Genomic DNA, 20775 nt, shown 5'->3' with positions numbered 1-20775 from the left:
GAAAGGCCGTTTTTGCCCTCCCCAGGCTCCTAGAAAGGCTCTGGAGCCTGGGGAGAGCAAAAAACAGGCCATCCGGTATCAAAGGAAGTCAGCAAATGGGCCGTTTCTGGCCTCCGAAGGGCCTCCGGGCGGGGGGGAAGGCCATTTTCACCCGGAGGCCCTTCTTGATTGTTCTCCCTGTCAGGAAATTTCTCCTTATTTCCAAGTTGAATCTCTCCTTGATCAGTTTCCATCCATTATTCTTCATCTGGCCTTCGGGTGCTTTGGAAAATAGCTTGACCCCCTCCAAAAACAAAACCAAAAAAGTCCAGTTGCCTTTTGGAAAAGCACCTTTAGGACACTGGAGGCATTTAAAAAAGAGACTGGCCAGTTGCTTATCTGGAATGGTAGAGGGTCTCCTTGAGCAGGGGGTTAGACTAGAAGACCTCCAAGCTCCCTTCCGACTCTGTTATTCTGACTGTATAAGATTCTGACGACCGTGATTGAGAATCTCCATAGATTTGCTGTCACTGACTTCCTGCAGCTAAGGAGCCCCCGTATTTTGGAGCCAGTGGACATATTCAGATGCTTAAAAAGGTCATGATGGACAACCAGGCAAAACTGATACCAAGCACGGTAGGCATGGTGACAAGTATCCACTTGACCAGGTTGCAAAAGGCTAAGGTTGTTTCCCACTGCCATCAGTTTTGGCCCTCAAGGATAAAACATAGAATTCGAGAGCTGGAAGGGATCTTGGAGGTCTTCTAGTCCAACCCCCTGCTCCAGCAGGAAACCCTATACCAGTGATGGTTAACCTTTTTGGTGCTGAGTGCCCAAAGTGCACGCGCAAAAGCATGCACATGCACTCCCCGCACATCCGTTTGCACTCCCCACACATGCGAGCCCCTACAAATTCACCCCGGCCCGTTTTGGCTTCCAGGTTGGTGCAGGAGGCCTTCAAGGCCCAAAACGGGGTATGGGGGGAATGTACACACCCCAAAATGCAATGCGAGTGCCCCTGCACTTGACGCCCGCACATGTGTCTGGCCCCCCCCTGCACATGCATGACAGACCCAAAGACCAACTGGCTGGTGGAGGCACGCACGCATGCACGATGGAGCTGGGCTGGGGCGATGGCTGATGTTGTGACCCCGGCCCCGGAGGCTGATTTATCTTCGCATGCTGAGTCGGAGGATGATATGGAGGAGGAGGAAGCTGTCACGAGCTATGTGCCGGAGGGGCCGTCTTCACTGGTGAGTCAGCAAGAACTGACAGTTGATGACGTGCCTCTGAACCCCAGCCAAATTGAGGAGGAAACAGAGGCTGGTAACGAGGAGGGGGAGCCCTTATTTGGATGCAAGAGGGAGACGTAGGAGACGTTGTAGAGAACAGCCATTGCCACGTCCCAAGAGGTGTGGTCAGGAGACGTAGGGCCACACCCTACAAAGTATAAAAGGGGTGTGACTAGGCTGGAAAGGCGTGGTGAACAATTTGTTGGTGTTTTAGATGTAGTGGATTTACAACTGTTAGTCTGCATTCCTGCATTAGCCTGCTGGCCGTCTGCCAAGACCTTTGGAACATTGCCCGGTAACTATTGGACTGATAAACGCTTTGGAAGAGAACTATTTATTAAAGGGCCAGCTTCAGTTTATCTAGTCTGCATTTGTTACTGCCGGGCTATTTGAGCCTCTGCAAGGCCACTCGTGGGAGGGGACAGAACAGCTGGCATGCCCGCAGAAAGGGCTCTGCAGGCCACCTGTGGCACACATGCATCGGTTCACTATCACGGGTGTCGGGTCTGCTTGGGCGGGGGGGGTTGGACTAGATGACCTACAAGGTCCCCTCCAACTCTGTTCATCTGTTCCTTGCAAACGTTTCGTTTCAGTTAGAACTGAAGTCGTTTGCTGATGTTAGAACTGAAGAAGCTTCTTGGATGACAAGCGAAATGTTTGCCGGGGTGGGGAAAAAAAAACCCCAACTGTGTTTTGGGAAAAGCACCTTTGAGTCAATGGCTGCCACTTTCTTCTTGGTCTCCTATTATGATGTCACAAAAGAATGCCTTGGTCTTCTGGATGGAACCCCCGGCGTCTCTTCTCTTCCGAGGGAGCCCCCCCCTCCCTCCCCACTTGCAACCAAGCGGAAGGAAGGATTTGCCAAAAGGTCTGCATATCAGAGAGGTTTAAAAAGTAGCAAACGGCACCATGGATTACCTTATGGTGCCAACCTCGGCTTCCCCGATAGAGAAACAGGACCAGGACATAATAACTCAAGGAAAGAAAGAGCCTGCAACGACTCCAGGCCCTGGCACCCCGGTGGACATCAAGCCGGAGCCCTTCGTCCTCTTGCCAGCTGAACCAACCAGGAGTAAACTCTCCCAGAAATCGAGCAAGATCCACAAAACCCGGCGAGGGAGCAAAACTATTCAACACACCCCAAAAATTAAACGTGAGTCGGCCCTGGGGTGCAGAAGAGATGGATTGGTGGGGGGGGGTGGATGGGTAAGGAAGCCATTTTAGGAAACAATCCTTCCCTTGGGGTGGTGTTGGTGGGGAAATAAGAGCTGATTAAGTCTTTCTGAGAGTAAGAGGAGAGAGGGAGGATTTCCTTGGACAACAGTGGAGGAATCTGCCTACAAAAGTCGTGGAGATCTCTGAGGGCTTTTGAGAAGGTTTTTTGGGAGCTTCATCCCTGGAAGCTTTCCAGAAGAGGCTGGACTGCCATCTGTCAGAAATGGTGTCACGTCTCCTGCTTCGGCGGGGGGTTGGACTAGATGACCTACAAGGTCCCTTCCGACTCTGTTATTCTGTATCCGTCTCTGCAAACCAGGCAGCAGCTGTGAGAAGGATCTTGGAGTCTTAGTGGACAGCCAATTAAATATGAGTTAACAGGGTGCGGCGGCAGCCAAAAAACCCAATGCAATCCTAAATTGCATTAACAGAGAGATGCAATAAAGATCAAGGGAGGTACTAACACCACTCTATAAAGCTTTAGTAAGACCACACCTAGAGTACTGCATCCAGTTTTGGTCACCATGCTATAAAAAAAGATGTTGAGACTCTAGAAAGAGTGCAGAGAAGAGCAACCAGGAGGATTAGGGGACTGGAGGCTAAAACATACAATGAACGGTTGCAGGAACTGGGCATGGCTGGTCTAGTGAAGAGAAGGACCAGGGGAGACAGGATAGCAGTAATGCAATATTTGAGGGGCTGCCCCAGAGAGGAGGAAGGGGGTCAAGCTATTTTCCAAAGCACCCGAAGGCCAGACAAGGAAGAATGGATGGAAACTGACCAAGGAGAGATTCAACCTGGAAATAAGGAGAAATTTCCTGACAGTGAGAACAATCAACCTATGGAAGAGAAGTTGCCTTCGGAAGTTGTGGGAGCTTTATCACTGGAAGCTTTCAAGAAAAGACTGGACTGCCATCTGTCATAAATGGTGTCGGGTCTCCTGCTTGGGCGGAATGTTGGACTAGATGACCTTACAAGGTCCCTTTCCAACTCCAATTCCAACTGTTAATTTTATATAAGAAGATGGATCTTTCCTGATGAAGATCCATGTCTCTTTTGCACATTGCAGAAGATTCGATGTGATCATTTGGGGTTCAGTGAAGTCAGTAACCCGGTTGTTAAGTGAATCTGGCTTCCTCATTTGACTTTGCTTGTCAGAAGTTTACAAGAGGGGATCACATGACCCCGGGACACTGGAACCATCGTAAATATGAGCCAATTGCCAAACATCTGGATTTTGATCATGTGACCAAGTCATCGTCTTAGTTGAAAAAGTTCTTTGCACTTTTTCCAAAGTCTCAACATTTTTTTTTTTAATGTGGGGACCAAAACTGGATGCAGCATTCCAGGTGTGGCCCTTACTAAGGTTTTATAAAGCGGTTACTAATACTTCACCTGATTTTGATTCTATGCCTCTGTATATAAAACCAAGGATTGTATTAGCTTTTTTGGCTGCTGCCGCACACAGCTGGCTTATATTTGAGTGATCGTCCACTAGGACTCCAAGGTCCCTCCCACAGTTACATGATGAAAACGTGGTCAACAAAAATAAAAGGAACTTTATTTTTTGGACTATAAGACGCTCCGGACTATAAGACGCACCTACCTTCTTTGGGGAGGAAAACAAGAAAAAAAAATCTGCCTCTGCCTCCCAGCAATTTGCCTCATTGCAGCAAACAGCGAACAGCCTACTTTAGCTTCATTTCCATTTTCAGCACAGCCTGATTAGCACAAGAAAAAAAAATCTACCTCCTTGCAGCAAACAGCGGAGGCCCGCGTGGTAATAGGCAATGGCAATCCCTGCAGTCCGAAACAGCTGAGGGTCGGGAGGCCGATCCAACCACAATCAGCTGCGTGTGCTAATCAGGCTGTGCTGAAGCTGAAACGGGCTGTTAGCTGCTTGCTGCAAGAAGGTAAATTGCTGGGAGACAGAGACCAAAGGGTGGGGGCCAGCAGGTGGGCGGGGCTACATTCGGTGCATAAGACACCCAAATTTTCACCCTCTTTTGGTGGGAGGGAAGTGCGTCTTATACTCTGAAAAATACAGTAAGTGAATTCCACAGCGAGTTGTCTCGCAACGAGTCGGTTGTGGCAAATTGGTTGCAGGGAGTTGTCCCGTTCCATCTGACTTAGCTCCCTTTCTTCTCCCCTAGAGATGGGAAAGTCTTCCCACCATCATCATCATCACCACCACCATCGCCACCACTACCGGCGCATAACGCTCAAAGAAATCCTGACTCACTCCTGGCAAAAGATCTACCCGTGCCTTGTTTATCTGCGGAAGACCATCTTTGAACTGACCCAGTCCTTCTTGTTTGACTTCTTAATCTGTGGTGTGGTGGCCATCAACACAACCTTGCTGGTGATACAGACGTTCGCCGTGGTCGAGATTCGGGGAGGTAAGTCCCTATGTCGTCTCGAGGTCTACAAGAGCTCCCAAGAAGTTTTGTTGAGGCTTTCACCCAACAGAGGAGAACACTGAGCTGATCTCTCCAGATGCTTTATGAGGAACAAGGGGTTGTGACCTAGGCTTCCTGAGAAAGCATAAATCACAATTTTAGCCCCAAAAAACCTCTTTTATTGAGACGACTGTGAATGATGGTCATTCACAGCCCGTAATGATTCACAAAGAGTCTGTGCAGATTTCGACAGAGGTCTGCTCGAGTTGACACAGTCATTCAGGGTAATGTGGATAAGCACCTACCTTCATCTCCCTTGAAACGCTGCCGGAGACCTAATTGCCAATTAGTTTTGCAAGGCCAAACGGAGCACAGAGTCAAACAGGCCTTCTCAGAGTTTGAACCGACGATATGCACTAATTGCTTCCTGCAAAGGCTCACGTCCATTTGCTCCTCTTTTATGTCTTAAAAGACTTAATTGGCAATTAACTTTGCGAGGCCACACGGAGCACAGAGTCAAAACGGAGCTTCAAAATTTAAACCGACCAGAACGAACAAAGATGCTTCCTGCAAAGGCTCACGTGCCTTTGCTCCTCCTTTATGTCTTATGGGAGGGGCCAATCATCTCCAAGCCTTACTCCCAAGTCGCCCCTTTTTTTTCTTAATTGTTCTTGCCTTCTGGCAGCTCTGCGCATGAGCGCACTGGGAACAGGCTCATACTGTTCTTCTGCCTCGCTGATGTCAGATTCTGGAGGTTCCGGAGGCTGCACATAACTACCAGATGGCCCTGGCCCCCTCTCTGCCTCCGATGCAGAGCCCTCTTCCAAGCCTTCCCCAGACTTCAGGACTGGCCCATGTTCCTCCCCAACCTCCTCACTGTCCGACTCTGCTGCCAGCTCCGCAGGCCGGCGGCAGAACCACAACACAAGGATGGGATCCTACCAGGAAATTTCAAGTCTGGAGGTTAGCAGTTAAATACAGGCAGTTCTATGAACTCACAACCACAATTGGAGCCCAAATTTTCTCTTGCTAAGCGAGACAGTTGTTAAGTGAATTTTGCCCCGTGAATCACTGCAGTTGTTAAGTTAATAACATGGTTATTACCATGTTAAAGGGGAATACCATGCAAAAGGGGAATCACATGACCCCGGGACACTACGACCGTCATAAATACGAGTCAACTGCCAAGCGTCTGAATTTTGATCGCGTGACCACGGGGATGCTTCAACGGTCATACATGTTGTCACTTTGAACAGTCACTAAACGAACCGTTGTAAGTCGAGGACTACCTGTATTCCATTATAGAAGGTGATGTCAAGGTTCCAAGTAATACACCCATAGCAATCAAAACTCCGAGGCAGGTAGATTCCTCAAAGAATAGTTTTATTGGATATATCATATTGGCACAGTTCTGGTGAAAACCAACTCTGAGGATTCCCACAGTTTTCACCTAATTAAAAGTAAGAGTTTCCCCTCTTTCCCAAACAATCAGTCACATGATCCAATCAAGGTCATGTTTGGTTGCCTAGTAACTTCACTCCTCCTTTCTCTCTCTGGTCACCTGTGGGAATGACCTTGGTTCCCAGGAGAAAGTCTTTTGTTTTGACTATAGAACCCCAGCTATCTCTATTCCCCCCCTCCCTAAACCTCAGCTCCAGTATGGCAACATTGAAGCTTCAAAATGGGCTCCGGTCAGGTCAACTTCAGGGTTGACAGGTGATTTCTCTCGTCATCTTGCTTTTGATGGTCTTTCTTTCATCCTCTCCTTAGAATGGCTCTTCTCGGCCCTGGATCCGATTTTCCTTTGTGTCTACGTGGTGGAGGCCATTCTCAAATTTATTGCATTAGACTGTAACTATTTCCGTGACCCCTGGAATGACATTGGTGAGTCTTTTGCCATAGGGACAAGCTTACAATGGGTACAAACTTAGAACAGGCAATGGGAGGAAGCACATAGGGAATTCCATGCGTTGGACTTTAGTATTGAAACCAGGTGGTGATTTCAGTATGGTTTGTGGCCCTATTGCTCTCTTTAATTTTTTTTTTTTTTTTGGAAACCTCCAACCAAATTGCTGAGAGCCAGTTTGATATAATGGTTAAGGTGCTGTCCTAGAAACCAGAAGACTGGGAGTTCTAGTCCGACGTTAGGCATGAAAGCCCACTGGGTGATTTTGGGCCAATCACCAGGAGATGGTGACTTCTAGGCCTCGCGTTAGGCATGAAAGCCCACTGGGTGAGTTTGGGCCAATCACCAGGAGATGGTGACTTCTAGTCCCGCCTTAGGCATGAAAGCCCACTGGGTGAGTTTGAGCCAATCACCAGGAGAAGGTGAGTTCTAGTCCCACTTTAGGCATGAAAGCCAGCTGGGTGACTTTGGGCCAATCACCAGGAGATGGTGAGTTCTAGTCCTACTTTAGACATGAAAGCCAACTGGGTGATTTTGGGCCAATCACCAGGAGAGGGTGAGTTCTAGTCCCACCTTAAGCATGAAAGCCCACTGGGTGAGTTTGAGCCAATCACCAGGAGAGGGTGAGTTCTAGTCCCACTTTAGGCATGAAAGCCAGCTGGGTGACTTTGGGCCAATCTTCAGGAAACGGTGGATTTATCTATCTTGTGGCTTTTCTATTTTTGTTTTTCCTCCTTTCTCTTCCCTGACCAGATTTCTTCATCATGTTCATGGCGGTCTTGGAATTCATCCTCGCCCTGTACTTCACCGCCGGGCAGGGAAACCGAGGCAACACACTTACCCTCTTTCGAGTCCTCAAAATCGTCAAGGGGATTCGCGCCATCCGAGCCATCCGCTTCCTCCTCACTCTCCGGTCAGCAACGAAATCCACCCATTGATCAATAGTCGGATTGCTAATAATTGAAGGATGCCTTTTCCCCCATTCTCCCCATTGAGAGACAATAGCGCAGTCCCCGTTTAATAAACCAGGACCGGCCAATCAACGGGGACACCAAATTCAGTAACTGGAAGGTTGAGTCCTTTTTAGTTACGGGAGCCGGTTTGGTATAATGGTGGTGGCTACAGGCTAGAAACTGGGAGATGGTGAATTCTAGTCCTGCCTTAGGCATGAAAGCTGACTGGGTAATTTTGGGCCAATGACTAAGAGATGATGAGTTCTAGTCCCGCCTCAAGCATGAATGGCAGCTGGGTGTCTGGGTTGGGTGACTTTCAGTTGTGGAGAAAAGAGGAGGAGGAAGGAATATTAAATATATTAGCTGGCTTTTGAGTTATTTACAGAAATTTTAAAGGCGAGAGAGGAAGGGAAGAGGGAAAGGAAGGGAGGGAGGGAAAAAGGAAAGGAAGGCAGGGAAGAGAGAAGGAAATGAAGGAAGGAGGGTGGGAGGGAGGGAGGGAAAGGGAGGGAGGGACGGAGGAGGCAGGGAAGGGAAGGAAGGAAGGAAGAGTGGGTGGGAAGGAGGGAAGAGGGAAAATGAGGGAGGGAAGGAAGATGGAAGAGGGAGGGGAGGGAGGAAGGAAGGAAGGAAGGAAGGAAGGAAGGAAGGAAGGAAGGGGAGTTTGAAGGACAGAAGGTAGGGAGGGGGAGGAAGGAAGGATTAAGAGATAGCAATAGCACTTAGACTTCACAGTGTTTTACAACCCTCTCTAAGCGGTTTACAGAGTCAGCCTCTTGCCCACAACAATCTGCGTCCTCATTTTACCAACCTCCGAAGGACAGAAGGTTGAGTCAACCTTGAGCTGGTCAGAATCAAACTCCTGACTGTGGGCACAATTACCGGACAATACTGCATTCTAACCACAGGGAGGGAGGGAGGGAGGAAGGAACGAAGGAAGGAAGGGACTCTCTCAGAGGAAAGGACACCATAATAATTCCTCTTCTCCTTTTTTTTTTTTTTTTGCTGGTTTTCTTCTAGGGTGACGGAGAATCTGCAAGAAATCACAGGCACTTTTATACTTTCCTTCCAGTCCATCGGAGCTATTATTCTTCTCATGTTCTCTTTCTTATGTATCCTCACAGCAAGAAACATGGGGGTGGGGGGGTGGGATGGGGGGGGGCAGCAGTAGCGGATGGTCTGTAGCTATATAACCAATCAAAAGCATTTTTTCTTTTATTCTCTCTGCTTATACCACTTTTTTTTTTCGTTCAAATTTGACAACTTTCAGATGTGAGAACTTCAACTCCCAGAATTCTCCAGAGTCTGCTTGCTGGGGAATTCTGGGAGTTGAAGTCCATACATCGTAAAAGTTGTCAAGTATGAAAAACCATTTCACTCCCCAAGGAGTTTAAATAACATGGCGCTCCCAGCCTCACTAACACTGGCACGGCAAGCTATTGTATTTATAAACAGGACGCAAACCCTACACTCACTGATGATGTTACCTAGCTGGTTCATGAAGCATTTGGCTCCTTTGGCTCCCATCTCCGCCTAGAGGCAGATTTTAGGAGTTAGAATCAATTTCTGACTCTGTCCTAGTCAGTTTCACAGAAAATTCCCACTTTCTATTCCCGGCTTGAATCTACAGTCTCCACTTCCTCCTATTTCAGTGATGGCTAACCCTTTTCTCTTCATGTGCCAAAAGCGCATGCACGCGACAGCGCACATGTTTGCCGGCACACATAACGCACATAATGCACCCATAATCCCCCCTCACTCCCACGCCCCCGTGATGTCCGCATGACCTCTGCCTCCACGCATGTACACACAACCCCCCCCCCATGCATGCATGGCTGACCTCGCGCATGCGCATGCATTTCCCACATGCACCCCACCCCCCGCGCATCCCAAAAATCAGCTGGCCGGTGGGAGCAGGGGTGAAATGCTCCCGGTTCGGACCGGATCGCCCAGTTCGGACCGGATCGCCCAATCCGGTAGCGAGGAAGGCGGGTGGTTTGGAGAACCGGTAGTAAAAATCCCTGCCCCCCCCATGCCCAGCTGAGCCACACAATCATCAGAGTTTTTTTTTTTTTTTACTTTTAAAAGTATTTTTTCTACAACCTCTTCAGCCAAAAAAATGCTTTTAAAAGTAAAAAAAAAAAGCCTCTGATGATCGGGCGGCTCAGCTGGGATCGTCAGAGGCTTTTAAAAGAAAAAAAAACCCTTTTTTTCTTTTAAATGCCTTTGACGATCCAAGCTGAGTTGCCTGATTGGCAGAGACATTTTTTCTTTTAAATGCCTCTAACGATCAGGCAACTCAGCTTGGATCGTCAGAGGCATTTAAAAGAAAAAAAGTCTCTGCCAATCAGGCAATTCAGCTGGGATCGTCAGAGCCTTTTGAAAGCATTTTTTTACAACCTCTTCACCGAAGAGGCTGTAGAAAAAATGGTTTTAAAAGTAAAAAAAAAAAAAAAAATTGGCCATGCCCACCCAGTCACATTACCACCCCCCCCACCAAGCCACGCCCACAGAACCGGTAGTAACAAATTTTAGATTTCGCCACTGGGCGGGAGGCATGCGCGCAGGCGTGGTGGAGCTGGGCAACTGCTCGCGTGCCCGCAGAGAGGGCTCTTCATGCCAGTTGTGGCACGCATGCCATAGGTTCGCCATCACGGCCCTAGATGGGTAACCCAGATTTAAAACAGGCTGAAGCCCAGGTTCGAAACTCGCCCGTCTCCTCCACCCTTCTAAGTCCCCGAGAACTGCTGTTTCTTCCTTGACTCGTGTCTTCCGACCTCCAGTTATGTCTTCCGTGGTGCTGTGTGACATGTTCCACGAAGCGGATCAGAAACATTTTGGGGACCTTTTCAAAACCATCTTCACCCTTTTCCAGCTTTTCACTTTGGACGACTGGTCGATCATTTATCTCACGTGCCACGCTGCAGGTAGAGAGAAAAGTCAGGATCCATTAAATCCCCAGGGTGGGGATTCCATCCGTTTGTGAATTAAATCTCCCGTCAAAGGGCTGTCTTGCTTCCCCAAGTCTACTATCATTGGCTCCATCTCCTGTCTTTACAGTAGTCCTCGACTTATGACCACAATGAAAGCAATAGAAAGCCGAAACTTTCTATTGCTAAATGAAACATTCGTTAAGTGAGTTTTACCACATTTTGCAACCTTTCTTGGCACAGTTGTTAAGTTGAATCATTGCAGTTCTAAGTAACATGGTTGATAAGTGAATCTGGCATTTCCCCCCTTGACTTTGCTTGTTGGAAGGTCGCAAATGGGGATCACGAGTGTCCCCCAGGACACTCCAACCGTCATAAATATCAGCCAGTTGCCAAGCGTCAGAATTTTGATCCCGTGCCCATGGGGATGCTGCAAGGGTCGTAAGTGTGAAAAATGGTCATAAGTCACTTTTTTTCAGTGCTGTTGAAACTTTGGTCACTAAATGAACTGTCGTAAGTCGACAACTAGCTGTACTGTGTTTTTATTCTTTGCAAATTGCCTAGAGCTGCTGAGAAGGAGTAGTCAGCCATATAACTTTCATAGATAGATAGATAGATAGATAGATAGATAGATAGATAGATAGATAGATAGATAGATAGATAGATTAGATAGATAGACACAAACACACATAGAGATAGACGATAGAAGTAGATAATAGAGATAGATATTAGAGATGGACATGATAGAGATGATAGAGATAGATATATGGTAGATAAATATAGATGACAGATAGATAGAAGACAGACACACACAGAGATAGATGATAGAAGTAGATAATAGAGATAGATATTAGAGATGGACATGATAGAGATAGATATATGGTAGATAAATATAGATGACAGATAGATAGACAGACAGACAGACACACAGATGATAGAAGTAGATAATAGAGATAGATATTAGAGATGGACATGGTAAAGATGATAGAGATAGATATATGGTAGATAAATATAGATGATAGGTAGGTAGATAGATAGATAGATAGATAGATAGATAGATAGACAGACAAACACAGACATAGATGATAGAAATAATACAATATAAGATAGATGATAGACATGGATGGATGATAGAGATATAAGATACTGTAAATGATAGACAAAGATAGATGGATGGATGATAGATGATATAGATAGATACATAAGATAGATGATAAACAGATATGGATGGATGGATGATAGAGAATATAGATTTATAAGATAGATGATAGACATGGATGGATGATAGATGATATAGATAGATACTGAAAATTATATATATATATATATATATATATATATATATATATATATATATATATATATATATATATATATATATATATATATATATATATATATATTTGAACTCCAAAATAAGCCTTATTTTCAGGGAGGTCTTATTATTTTGGGGCGCGTGGAGCAAGACTGAGCTCCTCTTGCCGTCTTACCTGATTTCCAGCTCTGTCTCCCTAATTCTAACCAGATGAAATGGCAGAGACCAGCTGTGCACGCGGTTAAATATTTTGGGGATGGCTTATTTTTTTGGGGGGGGGGCTTATTTTGTGCTCAAAAGCCCAATTGGGCTTATTATCAGGGGATGTCTTATTTTCAGGGAAACAGGGTATATAAGATAGATGATAGACATAGATGGATTATAGATGAGATAGATAGACAGACAGACAGACAGACAGACATGAGGGATGATAGATGATATAGATATGTAAGATAGATGATAGACATTCAGAGCTAGATGGACGGATGATAGATGATAGATAGAGATGGATATATAAGAGAGATGAGAGAGAGAGATAATGGGGGCAATAACTGCAGTCCTGCAGATGATCTGTTATCTCCCTCTATACCATGTTCCCTTTCTTCCTTCTAGGTGCTTGGTACATAATTATTTTTCTCATCATCTATATCCTTTTGGAGTATTTTTTGCTTCTCAAGTAAGTATGGCCCAGGGAGACCCATCCAGGTGTTCAGAGGGAATACAGGTGGGATGTTGAGGAATTAAAAAAAAAGAAACTGTCACCGGTCTCTGAAACAGCTCCCAAATTCAGAGTATTTTCACCCAGCCTTGATTCCTTTGCACAGCTGAATAGAAAAGCAGAAAAAAGAAGGATAAGGGCGGGAGAGATTTCAGAAGGTTATTTGGGTGGGAGTGGGGGTTAGTTAAAACTACAGGTAGTCCTTGACTTACAACCGTTTGCTTAGTGACCCTTCAAAGTTGCAACGGCACTGAAAACTTACGACCAATTTTCACACTTATAACCGCTGTAGCAGCCCCATGGTCATGTGATCAAAATTCAGACGCTTGGCAACTAACTCATTTATGACGGTTGCAGTGTCCCGGGGGGGGGGGATCACGCAACCCTCTTTTGCGACCTTCTGACAAGCAAAGTCAGTGGGGGAAGCCGGATTCACTTAACAACCTTGTTACTAACTAAACAACTTGCAGTCACCTTTTGTTAGCATCCCCACAGTCAAGTGAACAAAATGCAGACGCTTGGCAACTGACTCAGACTTATGACCGTTGCTGTGTCCGGAGATCATGTGATCTCTTTTTGCCACCTTCTGACAAGCCAAGTCGACCGGGAAGCTGGATTCACTTAACAACCGTGTGACTTGCGTAACAACGGCAGTGGTTCACTTCACAACTGTGGCAAGGAAGGCCGTAAAATGGGCCAAAACTCGTTTCACAAATGTCTCGCTTAGCAACAGGAATTTTGGGCTCAATTGTGATCATACGTTGAGGACTACCTGTATATAGAAGTAGCTTTTTTTTCCCTTTTTTTAGGAAACAGAAATATAATTCTATTGATTTATGTCTTTTAACATGGGGTCAATTTACCAGATGCTTTTGGGGTCAGTATTATGCAGGGGTGGGCCGCTGGGGGTTCACAGGGGTTTGGGAGAACCTCCAGCTAAGATTCTGTGCAGTTCAGAGAACCCCCAAATCCCACTCCTGGCTGGCCCCGCCTGGCACCCCTCCCAGGAGTCCCCATGTGGCCCATTTTGGATGCAGGTAAATGTAGGGCACGCACAGAGGCTTGGGGAGGGCGAAAAACGGGCCCACTGGAAGTTTGGGAAGGCCGGAAATGGGCCCATTTTTGGCCTCCAGAGGGCCTCCAGAGCCTGGGAAAGCCGTTTTCACCCTCTCGGAGGCTCAAGAAAAGCCTCCGGAGCCCGGGGAGGGCAAAAACACTCCCAACCGTGGTGCAGGCGGCTGACTAGGCCACACCCACCATGGCCACGCCCACCCAGCAACCGGGCAGAGAACCCCTTGCTAAAATTTTTGAAGCCCACCCCTGGTATTATGGCACACCCCCAAATCTCTCTTGCAGCCTGGTGATTGCAGTCCTGGTGGACAATTTCCAGATGTCCCTCCTCAAACGCCAAGAGAAGAAGAAACTGAAGGTCAGTTCTGGAATTTTTGTGGTGGGGAGAGGGGAGGGGATGGGGGTGAGGAGGTGAATAATTGCCGATTTTGGAAGAAGGTGTATAAACCCAAAAGAAAACATGGTTCTATATTTAAAACAATGAGATGTGTGGATCTATTGGGGATGATGGTATCTGTAGTCTATTGGCCATGCTGCTGAAGAATATTGAGCTAGTCGAATCCTAAAACCATACAGTATATCATGAATTTATTTATTTTTTCAATGCTTTAGTATAGAATAATATATCAAGGTAGTAGAAAATCGGAATTCAGCTTTTTCCTTTTCTTTGATTTCTATACTCTTTTCTTTCTTTCTTTCTTTTTTCTCTTTCTTTCCTTTTTTCTTTCTTCCTTTCTCTTTTGTTCATCTTTCTTTACCTTTTTTATTTCTTTATTTCTTTATTTTTCTTTCTTTCTTTCTCTTTCTTTCTTTCCTTCCTTCCTTCCTTCACCTCTTTCTTTCCTTTATCTTTTTCTTTCTTTCATTCATTACCTTTTTCTTTCTTCCTTTCTCTTTCTTTCTTTCTTTCCTTTACCTTTTTCTTTCTTCCTCATTCTTTCTTTTTCTTTCTTTTCTTCTTTCTTTCCTTCCTTCCTTTCTTTACCTTTTTCTTTCTTCCTCTTTGTTTCTTTCGTTCTTTTCTTCTTTCACATTTCTTTTTCTTTCTTTCATCTTTATTTTCTTTCTTCATTGTAAATATCAGCTCTGCTAGTTTTTATTCTCTACTCAAAATTCTAATAAAGTCTATTAAAACCCGAAGATTAAGGCAGCCTAGTCTCCATGCTAGTTGGGAGGAGGGTGGAAATTATTCTTGATCAACCAGCTGGACTCATTTGGGTTGAGCTCAGCTCTAATCCAAGCTGTGAGGTTGTCTTTTCAGAGTGAAGCAAGAATCTTCCTTGTCCTCTCCTGCCATTGCTGACTTACTCTCTTCACTCTTGAATTAGCAAAAAATTGTCCATCTGAAGGACAGCATCACAGAAGATAATCCAGTCAAGCATGCAGGTGATGGTCAGATTGGGTTGGGTACGATGGAGGGGGTTCAAACTTAAACAAACCATGAGGCTTTGACAGAACTCAGGCCTGGCCGATTGCTTGTCCTACATGGGCAGGTAAAGGCCGGTTCCATGCAGCAGTGAAAGTTGTGACTGGGGAATTCTGGGAGTTGAAGTCCACCCATCTTAAAGAGGCCAGAGTGGAGAAACCCTGCCTTACAATACAGGTATTCCATGACTTACGGCCATATAAGTGATGCTTGAACACGGTCTGCCGGATTGTCTGAGACACTACAAATCCTCATCACAACCTGTTTTCCTTCTTACCTTCTGGGAGGGGGCTTCCATATTATATATATTATATACCGTGTTTCCCCAAAAATAAGACCCTGTCTTAAATTCTTTTGAACCCTGAAATAAGGGCTTGGCCTTATTTTTAGGGAGGTCTTATTATTTTAGGGTGCATGGAGCAAGACGGGGCTCCTCTTGCCATCTTACCTGATTTCCAGCTCTGTCTCCCTAACCCTAACCAGGGGAAATGGTGGAGACCAGCTGCAGATGCGTTTAAATATTTTCGGGGATGGTTTATTTTCAGGGGAGGGTTTATTATCCAGGAAGGTCTTATTTTCGGGGAAACACGGTGTGTATGTATGTGTGTATGTATGTGTATAAGAAATCCCCAAAATAAGACATCCCCTGATAATAAGCCCAATCGGGCTTTTGAGCGCATGGCAATAAGGCCAAGCACTTATTTCAGGGTTCAAAAAAATATAAGACAGGGTCTTATTTTCGGGAAAACACGGTATACACACACACACACACACACACACACACACACATAAAATATTTGTCTCTGTGTGTGTGTGTGTGTAGCATGTGTATATGTGTGTTATGTAAGTGTATGGGTAGATATATACCATGATAGATACCATGTGTCCCCCAAAAAAGGAGCTCTGGTGGCTCAGCAGACTAATTAACATCCACTTACATCTGCTTCCTGCAATTTTTGCAAGTTCAAATCTCACCAGGCTCAAGGTTGACTCAGCCTTCCATCTTTTCTAAGGTAGCTAAAATGAGGACTCAGATTTGGGGGCAATAAGCTGAATTTATATAAATATACAAAAGTATGAAGGCTATTGCATAACGCATTGTAAGCCACCCTGAGTCTCCGGAGAAGGGCGGCATATAAATCAAATTAAAAAAAAAAAAAAGACCCAACCAGAAAATAAGCCCTAGGATGATTTTTCAGGATGCTTGTAATATAAGCCCTACCCCCAAAATAAGCCCCAGTTAAGATCGTCAGTCAAACGGACGGATTTTACTACTTTATTTTCCCGAAAATAAGGCTTAACTGGAAAATAAACCCCAATGCATCTTTTGGACCAAAAATTAATATAACATCTCATTTAATTTTGGGGGAAACACGGACGCTTTCTTTCGAGAGCAGGCAACCGAATTTCATTTTTAATGTGTGCCAGTCTGCCCACAGCAAAAAAACGACAATAAAGGTTATCTTAATTATCTGACAATTAAGCCTCCAACATTTCTAAACAAAGGAAGTTGTTAAGTGTCCCGTTTTACAAAACCTTGCCACCCTTGTTAAGTTAAGTCACTGGGATCACTCAGCTGGGATCGTCAGAGGCTTTTAAAAGCATTTTTTTTACAACCTCTTCGTCCGAAGAGGTTGTAGAAAAAATTGTTTTAAAAGTTTTTTTAAAAAAAAAAGTTGGCCACGCCCACTCAGTCACATTACCCTCCCACCAAGCCACGCCCACAGAACCGGTAGTAACAAATTTTACATTTCACCACTGGCTTTGATGATCTCCCTTGGCTTTCCCAGGCGGCTTGTCACCTCCTCCTTTCTGATTTTGTCAACCCAACTTATACTTAACGGCCGCCTGTCAATCCACATTTCAAATGCTTCTAGTTTCTTCAAGTGGCTTTTCTGTCCGAGACCAACTCTCCACTCCGTAGAGCAGGATAGAAAAGATGTAACATTTGACAAGCCTGATTTGCAGTCTTAGGCTCATGTCGTGACTGCAGAAGGCCTTTTTTCGTTTCGATGTTGTGTAGAGTTTATTTATTATTATTTAGTTATTTAGTTATTTATTTATTCAATTTGTATGCCGCCCCTCTCCGAAGACTCAGGTTTCTAAATGAATGGTTGTAAGTCGAGGACTCTGTGTAAAGACAGGACCAGTACACCTGGTTGGGCTAGTCCCTGATAGTTTAACGCAAAGGGCGAGTTGGGGGTCAAGATAAATCTGTGTATGGAACTCCTTGCTTAACCTGGACCCCTTTTCTTCTCTTTCTTTGATACAGAGAAAACTAAGTTGAAAGAACAGGAAGAAGAAAGCCTCTTTAGGAAGACGGTGATGGAAAAATATGCTAACCTTGAGCTGACGGACAAGTGAGAATTAAAACCAGATGACAGAATAGCAGAATAACAAAGAGTTGGAAGGAACCTTGGAGGTTTTCTAGAGGGCGAAAATAGCCATCCCTACCCCCACCCCCCAGAGGCTGGAAGTGGCCCGTTTGCCGACTTCTGGTGGGTCCGTAAGACCGTTTTTTCGCTCTTCCCAGGCTCCAGAGCCTTTCTAGGAGCCTGGGGAAGGCGAAAAGGGTGTTCCCTACCCCCCCCGGAGGCCTTCGGGAGGCTGGAAATGGCCTGTTTGCCGACTTCCAATGGGTCCGGAAGGCCCGACAATCAGCTGGTGGAGCTGAGCTCACATGCCCACTGATACAGCTCTGCCATCTATCATAGATTCGCCATCACGGCCTTATACCGTTCCAGACAAATGGTTATCCAATTTCTTCTTGAAAACCTCCAGTGATGGAGCATCCAGAACTTCTGGAGGCAACTCATAACATTGATTAACTGTTCTCACTATCAGGAAATTTCTCCTTAATCCTAGGTTGGCTCTCTCTTTGATAAGTTTCCATCCATTACTTCTTGTCCTGCCTTCTGGTCAGTGGTGAAATCCAACTTTTTTTTTTTACTACTGGTTCTGTGGGCGTGGCAGAGGAAAGCTACTGCAAAATCTCCATTCCCACCCCACTCCAGGGGAAGGATACTGCAAAATCCCCATTTCCCCCCCCCCACTCTGGGCCCAGCCAGAGGTGGCATTTGCCGGTTCTCCGGACTACTCAAAATTTCCGCTACCGGTTCTCCAGAACCTGTCAGAAATTCTGCTGGATTTCACCCTTGCTTCTGGTGCTTTGGAGAATAGGTTGTCCCCCTCTTCTCTGTGACAGCCCCTCAACTATTGGAACCCTGCTATCATGTCCTCCCTAGTCCTTCTCTTTGTTAGACTAGACACAGAGTTAGTACACGGAACATAGAACAATAAGGACGGAAGGGACCTTGGAGGTCTGCTCATAGCAAGAGATCTAGTCCCCTCAAGCTAATAGATAAGTAAGTAAACATTTTTTTTAAAAAAAAATTTTTTGCCTCTTTCAGAGAATGGCAGCTTCTGTACAATTACTTCCAGATAATGACAGCTATTGAGAACAGTCAACAGCAGTTCCAGTCACAAGCTTCTACCACTGACAAAATCTTGGACACATTTTTCGAGGTATTGATTAAAAATCTCAGCTGGGATCTCTCTGCCCCTCAAAAAGCCACCATCGCTTAACCAAATTAATCTCCACTTTTTAAAAGATTCCTATCCTATCCATCTATTCTTCATTCCAATTCCTATTCTATTCTATTCTATTCTATTCTATTTTATTCTATTCTATTCTATTCCATTCTATTCTATTCTATTCTATTCTGCGTTCCATTCCATTCCATTCTATTCCGCGTTATTCTGCATTCTGTTCTGTTCCATTCCACTCCACTCCACTCCATTCTATATATTGTTCTATTCTATTCTATTCTATTCTATTCTATTCTATTCTATTCTATTCTATTCTATTCTATTCTATTCTATTCTATTCCATTCCATTCCATTCTATTCTATTCTATTCTATTCTATTCTGCGTTCCATTCCATTCCATTCTATTCCGCGTTATTCTGCATTCTGTTCTGTTCCATTCCACTCCACTCCACTCCATTCTATATATTGTTCTATTCTATTCTATTCTATTCTATTCTATTCTATTCTATTCTATTCTATTCTATTCTATTCTATTCCATTCCATTCCATTCTTCATTCCATTCTTCATTCCAATATTCTATTCTATTCCATGTTATTCTGCATTCCATTCCATTCCATCTGAAGTTTATCCTATCCTATCTCTATTTTTGTTCTGCCCTATCCTGGCCTTCTTTGGCCTATCCCATCCCATCCCATCTGAAGTCTATGCTTAAGCGGTTCCCAGTCTCCGTTTTCACTGTAACTATGGTTTATAACGGTTATATTCCCTACCCACCACTAGGGGGCACTATATGACCAGTTTCGTTCTTGTTGGAGTTCCTGTTAGGTCTTACCTATTCTCCTTTTTCAACTCATTATGGGGATTTGAATTCAGAAGTCTTTGAATGTGGTCATTGAGGCTTTTTTGTGGCTCCTAAGCGGCCAGCATTGGTGGGTTTCTACCAATTCGTCCCAGTTTGGGTAAACCGGTAGTGGCGGTGGCGGGAGGCTCCGCCCACCTGCCCAGACGTCATCACGGACGCTCTGTGCATGCGCAGAAGATTCTGCATGTGTGCAGAAGCTCCTTACGTGAGCTCACAGTCCCGAACCGGTAGCGAAGGTAAGCGAAAACCACTACTGGCGGCCAGTATTGAATATTAATAACCACACTATGGAACACAGAGCGGACTAATTTCCCTATCTTCTCCTTACAGACATCCGAAGAGGACTACTTTCCTAAATGAAACAGAGAAATTCACGATTCCCTAGTTGGATTTTTTTTTTTAATGCTACCAGCAACTGCTGCAGTTAAAAAGTTGGCATAGCGGCTTATTTTGAAGACCTGATGTTAACGGAATCAGGTTGTGATTCTTAGCATATAAGCAGTTTAAATCTAATTGTCTTGCCAGGTGGGGATAGATAGCAGCCCCCAAATTCAGAGTTTCAGAGGTTATAGCTCCTTTGGTTTCAGAAGGTCAGGCCACAACTTTATTTTAATATTTTCTATATTTCTGCCAGAGAGCAATTTTTCCACCTTTAAATTTAAATTTTAAAAAACGATCTTCAAAGCAAAAGGTTTTAAATCAAGCAAACATGGAATGAATCTAAACATTTTTCTGCATACAAATTGTAGATGTGTCACTGATTTATGGAACCCCTTCAAGGGTGAAAATAATAAAAAGAGTTCATTACAAAGCCTCTTTCTTTCCCATCTATTTTTTTATTGATAAGTTGAGGGAATGTTAGACCGGTGATGTACAAAACGTGATTGGGCCCACGTTGAAAATTAAACTGGATTTAACTGTTTAAAAAAGAGCTTTGGTGGCACAGCAGACTAAAGTGCTGTTAAGTAGCACCAGCTGCCTGCAATTACTGCAAGTTCAAATCTCACCAGGCTCAAGGTTGACTCAGCCTTCCATCCTTTCGAGGTAGATAAAATGAGGACCCGGATTGTGCGGGGCAATAAGCTGACTTTGTATAAAAACGAACACCGCTTGGGGGGGCCGAAAGCCCTACTAAGCAGGTATATACAAAAATATGAAG

The 20775-nt window shown here is 44.9% G+C and overlaps 1 protein-coding gene across 1 annotated transcript; it reads left to right on the top strand.

Moving 5' to 3' along the window:
• Window positions 1-2180: 2180 nt before the first annotated feature.
• Window positions 2181-20427, top strand: CATSPER1 (cation channel sperm associated 1). The gene is made up of 12 exons (XM_070951491.1): window positions 2181-2424; window positions 4640-4885; window positions 6656-6769; window positions 7545-7704; window positions 8765-8856; window positions 10528-10671; window positions 12602-12665; window positions 14064-14136; window positions 15107-15164; window positions 17477-17564; window positions 18615-18729; window positions 19947-20427. Exons 1-12 carry the CDS (start codon window positions 2181-2183, stop codon window positions 19974-19976), a joined length of 1428 nt encoding a protein of 475 aa, XP_070807592.1. The 3' UTR covers window positions 19977-20427.
• Window positions 20428-20775: the final 348 nt, after the last annotated feature.

This window comes from Pituophis catenifer, unplaced genomic scaffold (genome assembly GCF_029215685.1).
Source record: "Pituophis catenifer annectens isolate HBS135680 unplaced genomic scaffold, rPitCat1.0.hap2 SCAF_10, whole genome shotgun sequence".
In the NCBI taxonomy this organism is placed as follows: Eukaryota; Metazoa; Chordata; class Lepidosauria; order Squamata; family Colubridae; genus Pituophis; species Pituophis catenifer.
The sequence above is the reverse complement of the archived record's forward strand: the minus strand, read 5'-3'. Positions and strand labels throughout refer to the sequence as shown.